Source organism: Triticum urartu, chromosome 3A (genome assembly GCF_056163025.1).
Source record: "Triticum urartu cultivar PI428250 chromosome 3A, HENAU_Tu73, whole genome shotgun sequence".
NCBI lineage: Eukaryota > Viridiplantae > Streptophyta > Magnoliopsida > Poales > Poaceae > Triticum > Triticum urartu.
Window position 1 is genome coordinate 509,022,915 of NC_141875.1, and position 12,711 is coordinate 509,035,625.

Here is a 12,711-nt window from a genome sequence, read left to right on the forward strand (position 1 = left end):
CATTGTCGGATATGCAAATAATACAAATAGGAAAACAGATAATTAACACAATTTGACCTCATCCCAGAAGACCAACGAATAAACATGCATTGTCGGATTGCAAATAATACAAATAGGAAAACAGATAATTAACACAATTTGACCTCATCCCCGAAGACCAACAAATAAACATGCATTGTCGGATATGCAAATAATACAAATATCCAATGAAAATAGTTACAGAAGGCATGGTACCCTCCGATTCAAAATAAGTATCGTTGTTTTAGTTGTATGATTACCTCGGGGTGAAGTAGCAAAATGGTAGAGGATGATTTAGAAATGAGCCAATAAGGAATAACCTAATATGGCTAGAGGATTGAACGGGTCGCTGGCTAAATCCCAACATGTCAACGTAATGTTGAGAGGTAGGTACAGTAGGAGAAGGGGACTCCAAATTCGTCCGGTCCAGCACCACTTGTATGTACAGAAACTAACCATGCAGGAAGTGAAACCAAATGACACGGTGAGGTTAATTGGGTGGATTAAGACGGTAGCTACCTGCTCACAGGCGAAGTCCTTGGCACTGTTAAAGTATTAAGGACTTTTTCATGACACGGCGGCAGCAGATATGGGGTTCTGGAGACGCCAAAAAATTTAACACAAATTGGCCGCAGAGCTCATCTGACATGGAGGCATCCGTTCGTCCTTGTGTCAAACTTGCAGCCTACGTCCCTACCATGACCATCACTCCATCAGCGCCTTCACCTGATCAGCTGTTCAAGACACAAACAAAATCATCAATAATTACAAATTCAATCTATCTAGCGTCACCAACTTGAACGTGGAAGGCTGTTAGGCAGCATCAACCGGATCACCGGAGCTTGGGAAAGCCAGAAGGAGCTAATCTGTTCCAGCGTCCTAGTCCTAGCCCTGTCACAGGCATACGTCAGCACGACCGCGCCCGCGGCCGCGGCCGGGCACCCTGTATGTAATCAGCTCTATCATGCGCGCGGGCCTGCAAAATACAGATGCGAAGATGTGACGAAATCCATACATCAAAACGCAATCAAACTAAAGAAAGGCCAAGGCCAGCGAGCTTAGGAAATCAAGACAGTTTTCTGTGACGATGAGACTACTCACAGTGGGGAGTAACATAGAGTAGTAACTTACCGATGTTACTAGTCTATATTATTACCTTCATAGTGGGTAGTAACATATGAGTGGTATCATGAAATGGTTCATTTATTAGGCTATAGACACATTGTGACTTGAAATGTGTGATGTTACAGTAACCACCTAAATTACCACAAACCCCTCTCTCCTCATTAATTAGCTGCCACATAAGCAATCTTGTATTGAAATATGTGATGTTACTAGTGAAGTTACTCCCATTGTGACTAGTCTGAGCGGGGTGGGTTCTGAGAAGAGATCCTTGGGAAGGCGGATCAGGGCATGATGCGGGCGGCGGCACCTCGGGGAACTACTTGGAGGCGAAGAGGGCGATGAGGTTCGAGTTCTGATGCTGTGGTTGCTGATCATCGCCCGCAGGCCATCAAGCACTAAAACGATGCTTGGGGAGAATATGAAGGGGAACATAAATCCATCGGACTATGTGGAGAAGATAAAGAGGCAGGAGACTTTGTGCAGAAGATGAAGCAAGCAACAGAAATCAATTGTTGGGCTAGTAATTGCAGAAGACGATAGTTTACAGGCTTGCAACGCCATAGTCGGAGGACTGTTTTTTTTTTAAAGATGTATGTGGATGATGTGGCTTACCATGTCATGTGAGGCATGTGGTGGGACATGGGTGGTGAGGTGGATAGGCTGCATGTCAAGAGAAATAGGATAGTGGGGATGAACTATTTAGGTATTATAGATTTTTGATTGTTCCATGCTGTTATATTATCAATCTTGGATGTTTTATAATCATTTTGTAGTCATTTTATATTATTTTTTGGTACTAACCTATTGACATAGTGCCAAGTGCCAGTTGCTTTTTTTGCATGTTTTTTACATCGCAGAAAATCAATACCAAATGGAGTCCAAATACAAGGAAACTTTACGGAGAATTTTTAAGGACCAGAAGACACCTAATGGGGCGAGGCCGCGCCTGGGGGTGCTCCGAGGAGAGCACAACCCACCAGGGCGCGCCAGGAGGCCCAGTCACGCCCTAGTGGGTTGTGCCCACCTCGGGTGCCCCCCGGACCGCCTCTTTGCTTTATAAATACCCCAATATTCTAGAAACCCTAGGGGAGTCGACGAAAATCAATTCCAGTCGCCGCAGAGTCCAAAACCATCAGATCCAATCTAGACACCATCACAGAGGGGTTCACCACTTTCATTGGTGCCTCTCGTATGATGCATGAGTAGTTCTTTGTAGACCTTCGGGTCCGTAGTTAGTAGCTAGATGGCTTCCTCTCTCTCGTTTGATTCTCAATACAATGGTCTCTTGGAGATCCATATGATGTAACTCTTTTTACGGTGTGTTTGTTGGGATCGGATGAACTTTGAGTTTATGATCAGATCTATATTTTTATATCCATGAAAGTTATTTGAGTTTCTTTGATCTCTTATATGCATGATTGCTTATGGCCTCATATTTCTTCTCCGATATTTGGATTTTGTTTGGTCAACTTGATCTATTTATCTTGCAATGGGAAGAGGTGCTTTGTACTGGGTTCGATCTTACGGTGCTTGATCTCAGTGACAGAAAGGGAACTGACACGTATGTATCGTTACTACTAAGGATACAACGATGGAGTCTATCATCATGTCATCATTCTTATTACATTACTCTGTTTCTCCATGAACTTAATACACTAGATGCATATTGGATAGCGGTCGATGTGTGAAGTAATAGTAGTAGATGCAGGCAGGAGTCGGTCTACTAATCTTGGACATGATGCCTATATAATGATCATTGCATGGATATCGTCATGATTATTTGAAGTCTTATCAATTGCCCAACAGTAATTTGTTTACCCACCATTTGCTATTTTTCTCGACAGAAGCCACTAGTGAAACCTATGGCCCTCGGGTCTCTTTCTCATATTATCTTCCTTCGTGATCTATTTTATTTGCCTTTTACTTTCAAATCTATTAAATCCAAAAATACAAAAATACCTTGCTGTAATTTATTTTATTTGGCGTTCGATCTATCAATATCTACAATTTTATCTCACGTATGTTTGCCAATTTGTGGCACCGTTACCCGAAAGGGATTGGCAACCCCTTTTACCCGCCGGGTTGCGAGTAGTTGTTATTTGTGTGCAGGTGTTGTTTACATTGTGTTGCTTGGGGCTCCTACTGGTTCGATAACCTTGGTTTCACATCTGAGGAAAATACCTACCGATGTTGTGCTGCATCAACCCTTCCTCTTTAGGGAAATACCGACGTAGCTTCAAGCAACATCACGCCTCTATGCATCAAGATCTTCGTCTAGCTAGCACGTCAAGATTGTTACTAGACGACTCAACGTCTCAAGAGGCATGACCTACCCCACGAGTCGACATGCCTTCTATGCGACAAGGAGTCCGAGTCCATGCACCATCTGCTATCCGCTTGTCCCTTCTTGCGTCAAGTTTGGTACGCCATCCTCTCCTGGTGTCGTGCAACTGTCCAACCACCGGACATGAACGTCCAATTCCTCAACTGGTGGGCTGCCTCCCACGCCACCTACTCGGCCAGCCTCAGGAAAGGGTTTGCGTCACTCATCAATTTGTGTGCCTGGTCAATTTGGAATACTAGAATGCACGTGTCTTTCACGAACGACGTCCATCTCTCGGACATCATCGCTACCATCAAGGAGGACGCACGGAGCTGAGCCAAGGCTAGGGCCAATGGATTGCTTAGAACCCTTCCGATGTAACCTAAAATCTAATTTGAGGGGCTAAGCAAGCCCTCTCGTTGTTGTGCTCACGGTAGCCCCCAGACCGACGTAGTGAACGTGGGTTCATACCGTATATCTGTATTCATGCTACTCTACTCTATCTATCACTGCAATGTTACGCAAGCTCTTATGTATATGCGAAAAAGAGTTGTGACAACATTGTTGGGGCGGGAAAGCTGAAAAAAATGCAATTATTACTACTATTATCTAAAGGAACAAAGACGAATACAGATAATTATATAACAAAAACAAAAACAGAGAAACTTACACTTTTGATCTATTGAGTATATATATATAACCACTGTATATAATCAAACCAGAGTAGTTGTTATCATCTTATCATGATATCCAGTATAAAATTCATGCAAAAAAAAAACTACTAAATGGAACTTAAATATTACACTCAAAATAAAGGGATAAAAATATGTTTCACTACTTAAAAAACGAAAACACTAACGCCTACACTGTGGCAACATTGCAACTCGCCCACACATCTGGATCATCGTCCAGTTAAGTTTACACGAATCTTGACACACCGAGGCAGTTTTCGCGTGTCACATAGGACAAGGCTGATGTTTGGGCGTTGGAGAGGTCGCCCACACGCCCCACAACACACGGTTGCCAGCTGCCCTGTGTGGGCAAACTAGTTTATACCCACACAACCACCACCTAGTCCACGAGCATGTGGGCGAACTGCTTTTCGCCCACACGACAGTCATAGCGTGTGGGCGAACTGCTTTTCGCCGCCTTCAGCCATCCCTCTAACCCCAGCGAACCTCCAGACACCCGGCGAGTCTGCCATTCTAAGATAGACCCACATGTTGTTGCTTCTCCGGTGAGGCGCTGATGGAATATTTCTTACTTGAAGGATGAGAGACTTAGAGTACAATAGCTAATGTGTTTCAAATATAAGTCATTTTTCCCTTTGGATGTAAAGTTTGGTTAAGTTCATAGAAAAACTATCAATATCTACAGTATTAACTGAATAAAACATGAAAATAGATGTCATGATAGATCTAATACATAGGTATCGTAGATGTTGGTATTTTTATAAATTTGATCAAACATAGAAAGTTGAATACATACACGTCGTCGTACTGAGGCACTATCTTGGAGTGTCATTTTAAGATGAACTGAAGTCGTGAACCAACTTGTGCTTGGAAGGTTAGAGGGATAGTGTTAGATGTTTCCGTTGACGACAAGACACCTATGGTGATTCATCTCAAGATGATATGCCGGCTCAGTCTTCCAGAGATGCTCAGGCCTTGTACAATGGGAGGTGCTTAGGAGAGGTGCTTAGAGAAATAAACCAGGATTTTCTCAAGCACCGGTGCTTCTTTGTACATGGTAGACGCTTAACTAAGCGTCTCTCCTATAAAAATAGGCACCGATGCTTCAAAAAAACCCGGTTAATTTTTCTAAGCACCTCCCTAAGTATCTCCCATTGTACAAGGACTCATAGGTGTAGGGTGTGCGTATGTGCGTTCATAGGGGTGAGTGTACGCGCGTATGTATGAGCGCTTGCGTCTGTACTGTGTTTAAAAAACAAAAAGACAAACCGAAGTCTCATTTTTGTTACATTCGCACAAAAAAAGTCTCATTTTTATTAGATACACCACTGGATCCAGTATACAACTCCCCATTCCTCATGTCGAACTTGACAAGCAAAAACAAAAATCCTTCTGTTGGCATAGGGACCGGACAATCACTAGTGCAGAACCAGGCAATAGCACCGGTTCGTAAGGTTCTTTAGTGCCGTTTTCATAACCGGCACTAAAGTGTGGGCACTAAAGGCCCCCCCTTTATTACCGGTTCAGCACGAACCGGTGCTAAAGGGCAACCACATGGCACGAGCCAGCTCCGGGGGCCGGGAGCCCTTTAGTACCAGTTGGTAACACCAACCGGTACTAAAATGTTTGGGGTTTTTTTTGGTTTTATGATTTCTTTTTCATTTAATTTTGTGTTTTCCATTTTAATTCTTTTTCGTTTGCTGGTATTTTATGATACTACACATTGTACACGTTATGCATATATATAGAATTTCTAGTAGAACCAATCATATATATATCATCAATGTCTCACAAACCACCATATTAATTCACACATACACACATGTATAGCTATATACAATTTCTCCTACATATGCATGTTGCCTTCGGAGTCAGTGGCATTAGTCTAATTGGTGCCTTCGGAGCACGATGACAATTGGAAGTGGTTCATGACCTGGTCGATGGGGGCGGTAGCGGGTAATAGTATTCTCCCTTCGGATTTATGACCTGGTCGAGCAAAAATCCCGCTATTTCCTCTTGAAGTGCTTCTACGTGTTCCGTTTCTAGGAGCTTGTATTGTCCCTCTCTGTTGGTATTGTCCGCCATAGCTTTTATTTAACTATGCCAAAAGAAATATAAAACAATTTAGTATTCAAATTACATCGTCTCGAATAATAGATATAATCTCGAATACATCGTCTCGAATAATAGATATAATCTCGAATACATCGTCTCGAATAATATATAATATTGAATAGTACATCACTGGCTAGGTAGCTAATTAAAGATCGAATACTACAGAAGAATCTAGGACACTCGCGGTTCCTGCGGCGCGGGCAGTGGACAGCCAAAGAGAAGGAACCCTCACAGGATCATAGCTGAAGTGAGATCCCTGAAGAAACTGCCAGGTATTGGAGAACCTGCCGCCCTCTAACGCAACCATGTAGCGATGGACGTGCTCGTCCTCCTCCCTGACACGGCGACGTACCACCTCCGGCGGGGCCGGCTCCCTCCGCACCGAAACTGGCCCACGCGAACGCCACCAAACGAGATCAGGGTCGACGACGGGACCCGGGGCCGGGTTCCTCATCAAGCGGCGCGCCCCTCCAGGCAGCACCTCCCAGTGCCAGCCCGGCGGAGCCTAGTCTCGGACATGGGTCAGTCGGACGTCGTCGCGGACGGGTCGACGGCGAGGATGCGGGCCGGGCATCGTCGAGAACAAATACTAGCTATATGCCCGCAAAAGTAACATTTTTTTAATGATTGGATTTTGATAACTAAAATTTCTAACATTTCTATATAACACTAATTATGCTATCATTGCATATGTCACAATTCTATATGCTATTTCATACTAATTAAGCATCTAACACTAAAAACAGAAAACACAACTTTTATACATCCATTAAAAAACTGAAAAACAACATTATATAAAAAATTTCCATACTAATTAAACACTAATTATATCCATCTAACATGCATTCATACATATATACTAGTGAAAAAATAATAATCTAAAAAATCTAAACTAATTAAACATACAAAATACGTATATACTAATATATACATGCATTAATTCATACATATGTACGTGTGTGTGTGTGTGTTCATCATGCTTGTGTGTGTGTGTGTATGGGCTCGGGGAGGGGCGGCGCCCATGGTGGCCGCCGGGGGCGAGGGAGAGGGGTTAGAGGGGGAGAGCTCACAGCGGGGCGACGGCGACGGCGAGGCGACGGCCGGGGGCGGCGACGGGCCGGGGCGTGACGCGGGGGCGGCGACGCGGGGACGGCGCGACGGGGACGGGCCCGGGGCGGCGACGGGGACGGGGGCGGCGACGGGGACGAGGGCGGCGACGGCGACGGCGTCGATCGATCGGGGCGCGCGGGCGGTGCTTCAATGGGGAAACAGAGGAAGAAACAGAGGGAGAATAAAATTTTCGTAAGTGTTGTATATATAGAAGGCACCTTTAGTACCGGTTGGAGCCACCAACCGGTACTAAAGGCCTATTTTGGCCAGGCCAAGCGGCGGGAACCGCACCCCCTTTAGTACCGGTTGGTGGCTCCAATCGGTACTAAAGGCCCCCCTTTAGTACCGGTTGGTGCCACGAACCGGTAGTAAAGGGGGTGCGCTGGCGCAGGTGCGGTGCGCAAGTTTAGTCCCACCTCGCTAGCCGAGAGGCGACCGCACTGGTTTATAAACCCCCGTGCGGTAGCTCTCTCGAGCTCCTCTCCAAAGCAGGTCTACTGGGCCTACATGTTCTGTGCTGCCCTGTTGGCCTACTGGGCCTTTGCGGGCCTGCATCCTGGCCCAACAACAGGTTGGGTTTCTAGTCGTATGCAGGCCGCTTTGGCCTAGTAGGCGGGTTTTTTTTATTTTTTTTGCTTTATTTATTTTTGAGTTGTTTTTTTGTGTATTTAGAGTTTCTTTGTGAATATTTTTGCTTTAGGTACAAAAAATTACAAACTTTCTGTTAGTGCCCGTAGTTTTCAAATTTGAATAGTTTAAATTTTGAATTATTTGAAATTAGTGTAAATCACTAGTTTGTGAATAACTTAACTTTAAAAATCAGTAAAGGCATGAAAGAATTTGTTTGCACATAAAATTTCTTCGCGTTTCAAATGCCAAAACACATAATTAACTACCCTAACTATTACAGAGATTCCCTTCTGGGTGTGAAACACAGAAGAAAGTGATGATAGTGAAGCCGATCACATCCCAGATCTTTGGGTGTGAAACTTTTTCTTCGCGTGTGTCCCTTTGCGCCGTAACCATGGAAAATCTTCATCATTTAACGGGATGCTCGGGTCAATATTCACTGTGAATGGAGCAATTTCATCAAACTTGGCAGGAATCTTCTTCCTGGGGCGCTCGCCCTCGACATCACCAGGGTCATCGCGGCTGATCTTGCGGTAGAGGATGCAATCATTAGGGCATGCATGTATCTTCCATCATAACCCCTCTTTCTTCGTGCTTGGTCCAAATATTATAGTGGGGCATGAAACCGGACTTAAACAGGTGGACGTGAATGGTTCTTGACATAGAGTAATTGTGACCATTCTTACAGCCAGCACATGGACAAGGCATAAAACCATCCGCCCACTTGTTTGCCTCAGCTGCAAGCAGAAAAGTATGCACGCCCTCAATAATTTCACGGTCATTTAGCTCTCTAAACAATTAGGTAAATGACCGAAAAACAACAAATGATGTCAGAACATATTGGAAATTGATGACGTCGCTTTAAATGCTGCATACTGAACACAAAAGAAGTCCGGAGTTCAAATAAGTTATTAAAAATAAAAAAGAGGTGCAATGCTGGTTAATTTTCTTCAAGCCATTCGGAATAGTGTAGACTGCACTGCACATAGCTCAGTGCAATCTATGCTATTCCGCAAGGCTTGAAACTAATCAACATGCAGGTGAGCATTGCAACTCTTCGTCATTGTCTGTGCACTCACGGCTTATAAACCACTCATACTGCCTCTCTCTTGGCGAGGTGGGACTAAAAATCAGCTTACTAAGAAACTCTAGTACCGGTTCAGGGCATGAACCGGTACTAAAGGTCTTCATGGGGGCCCCAGCCTGACCATAGCCTCACACAGCCTCATTAGTACCGGTTCGTGGCATGAACCGGTACTAAAGGTTGTTCACGAACCGGTACTGATGATGCCCGCCCACCTAGCCGTTGGAACTGGCACTAATGGTCACATTAGTGCCGGCTCAAATTTAAACCGGCACTAATATGCTTCACATTTGACACTTTTTCTACTAGTGAATGCACCTTCCTCCCGAGCGCTCATGAATCGAAGTCATGAAGATAATCGAGCTGCCCGTCGAGGACGTCGGCCACGTCGAGGTAATACTTCTTGACCTCGTCGTGCCTGAACTTGCGCCCCGCCTTGCACGACGATCTTCCCCCGAAGCGCGTTGCCGCCGGCGGGCAGATCTCCACTTTCTTGTAGTTGTACATGGCGGACTCGAACTTGAACAGCGACTGCCATCCCGTCGAGTAGTAGTACCCGAAGCGCACGGCCATCGTCGGCGGAAGGGCCTGCGGCTCCTCCTCCTCCTGTTGCGCGATTCCGCTCCTGCCGAGCGCGCGGAGGCCGTCGGACTTGGACTGGTTGGTCGGCCTCCGCGGCGCCCGGATGAACCCGCTGTTGGCCACTGCCGGCCCCTCCACGGCGTGCACGGCGCGGCGCTTGCCTTCCGGGTCGACCAGCTCGCAGTCGTACACGCGCACCCACCCTCGCTGCCGTCCCTCCTGACGCATCTTTGCTCGTTTCCTTGGCTTGCTTCGTGGTTCTGTGCGTCGATGCCAGATCTGCCGGTGGACAATTTATACGCACCGGGGGCTTCCCTTCCTTGGCGGGCACGGGTTGGTGGTCGTGTTTGTCAGTTCTCGTCGTGTGGTCGGTAACTTGGGGTCCAAGTTTCCTGAGCAATCCGGTCGTTTTTTTAGAAAATAATGTATTGAGTTAGTGGGCCGAGCGCAATCCTGTCGGTTACTTGGGGCCGAGCACAGTTCACTGCCTCATAGTGAGCCGAGCACACGGTTCACTGCTGTTGCGCCCTGCCCTCAATATACAACAGGAATTCCGATGGGAGAACCCCTAACCCTAAAAAAACCAGGGATAGTCTTTTTTTTAGTGTCTACTAGGGACAGTCTAGAGAGTAACTAACTAAAGGTCACCTCTTGTGGGGCTCCCGTACTGGTCACTTTTCTGGTATGGTAGCGCGTCAAGTGGTGCGCTCAGCTGCTACCACATGTCGCATGTTGGACGCTACCTCTGAATTTTCTTTTAAAAAAATTGTGTACATGTGTTTTGGGTGTAAGATGAGTTTTCTTGGCTTTTAAGTTTTTGTCTGATTTTTCCTAGGTTTTAGTGAAAAAAAATTAAAGCACAGTTGTGCTTTTCGAAAAATAATAATATGAAAAACACATCATGTGTTTCTACGAGAAGCACATATTTGCTTTCGCGAGAAGCACAACTCGTGCTTCCTCGGAAAAGCATTGTCTGTGCTTCCCAAACAAGTGAAAACGCAACCATGCATGTAGACTTTTGTTTTTTCTTTCATTTTTTTGTTTTTCTTTCAGTATCCATTTTTCTCTTGTCTTTTGTTTCGTGAAAAAGTTCACTAAAACCTGTTAACACCGGATCTGGTTTTGAAGATCCCAACGTGAAAAAACTCAACAATGGATTCGGTATTTGGACGCACTGTTCAAGAGATAAAACGTTTCGAATAAAAGAATCTACGAAAAAATAGAAAACCTCCTCGTTGGGACAAGTGGCACACACCACTTGCTAGCACCTAACAAGGTGGGGAGTGACATTTGCAAGGGATGACTCTTAACTAGTGATCGGCGAGTCTATATCTTGCCTTATGCGAGGCAGAAGACCAGGTCACCTAGAGCGAGCCAGTAGTGGTCCGATGCAATAACCACATGTCTTATCCCTCCGATGTTGCACACATGATTCTTTTTTACTTTTCTAAAGTTTAGAAAATAATAAATACAAATATTATGAAAATAAATAGTTAAGTTTTCAAAAGTGTTCAACGCACAACTAAAAATATAATGCGGTGTAAAAAAATGGTCGCTCAGCTCTTAGAAAATGTTTGTACCATTCAAACGAATGTTTTTGAAACTTCAAAAATGTCCAAGTGTAGCAAAAAATGTATATTGCATATTTTAAAAACATTATACAATGTAAAAAATGTTTCTGCCATGAAACAAATGTTCCATACTATTCAAAAGAATGTACATTACATTTACAAAAATATACATACATTTCAAATAAAATGTTTGAGACTTTATTTAAAAATATTTATATATTTCAAAAAAATGCTTGCATAGTTTATATAAATGACATGCATCATACAAAAGAAACAGTTCAACATGTATTTCAATAATGTTAACAGATACTCAAAAAATGTTTAAACAAGTATTTGAAAATATATTTTAAACATATATATATATATGTGAAAAAAGTAGACATCAAAATATATATTAAAAATAATGTATTTAAAAAATATTAAACATGAATAGAGAAATATTTCTGATTTGTAGGAAAATGTAATATGTCTATGAAAATATTAGATATGTGTTGAAAATAAAGAAAAAAGAAAATAAAAAACATAAGAAAACCGGTGAAAAACAATGAAAGAAACGAAGTGAAGCAGAGAAAAGAAAACGAAAAGGGTAAAGAAGAACCGAAGAAAACTAATAAAAACAGTGAAAAGGCTGGTGCTCCAAAATTGAACTAAAACGACAACATTTATTTTGGGACGGGGGGAGTACTAAAAAAATCGAGCGAAGCTACAGTATTAGGCCGGCTCAAATAGCGCTATGCAGTAGGCGAGCAGTAATAAGCATAAGTACAGGCGACATATGACGATTACGCTAAAAGTACCCCTGGATGGGCTTCTCGAGGCGCCTGTGGGCCTGCCGTGTTGCTCGTTCTGGTGGGTGACAGATGCTCGAATCAAGCAAACTTCCTCCTGTAATTGCCGGTTCTTTTTTCAAACTTGGCTTGGCTAGTATCGAACTCCTCCACCTCAAGCTCTTTCACTTTATCATTGTTGTCATCCGCCTCCTCAACCTCGGCTTGAACCTCCGGATTGGTACCCGGTTCAAAATCATCAAGTGGAGCACTCAAGTCCACCTCATTCTCCTCCAACAACTCGGTATATGATGTATCAATGGTGTAGCTACAAAATCTGACGGCTGAAACACTAAGAAACCGAAGCAAATTTCAATCAAAGTTCACTGGAGCAAAGATAATTTTCTTTACCTCTCCGCGTTTCTTCGAGCACGTTGGCATTGGTGGAGTCGATGGGATTGCGTGACACATTGCTCATCGGAGGGGGTTGAGGTGGGGCCTGTCCTCGCGCCGCCACAACCTTCTTCTCCGGCCCCTTTGCTTGGGTCTTTGGACGTCCACCGGAGGGGGTGGAAGATGCGGACGTCCGCGTGGCGGCGACCGCGGCGGGAGGATTCATGACCGCGGCGGCCACAGCTCCATGGACGACGTGGTTGCCCTGCTGCTTCTGCTTCACGCTAGCGGCAAAAGGAGT

At 44.4% G+C, this 12,711-nt stretch overlaps 1 protein-coding gene across 2 annotated transcripts; it reads right to left on the reverse strand.

Moving 5' to 3' along the window:
* Positions 1-9,430: 9,430 nt before the first annotated feature.
* LOC147980300 (uncharacterized) lies at positions 9,431-9,907 on the reverse strand. 2 transcript variants are annotated; one of them, XM_087547494.1, is made up of 2 exons: positions 9,709-9,907; positions 9,431-9,549 (listed from the first exon to the last, which is right to left on the reverse strand). In XM_087547494.1, exons 1-2 carry the CDS (start codon positions 9,905-9,907, stop codon positions 9,431-9,433), a joined length of 318 nt encoding a protein of 105 aa, XP_087403620.1. The 2 variants fall into 2 exon arrangements, with proteins under 2 accessions (XP_087403620.1, XP_087403619.1); XM_087547493.1 differs by having other exon boundaries at positions 9,431-9,907.
* Between the last annotated feature and the right edge of the window lie 2,804 nt (positions 9,908-12,711).

Excerpts from the sequence above, each read along its gene's own strand:
- LOC147980300 (XM_087547493.1), bottom strand. The coding sequence starts at position 9,907 with ATGCGTCAGGAGGGACGGCAGCGAGGGTGGGTGCGCGTGTACGACTGC.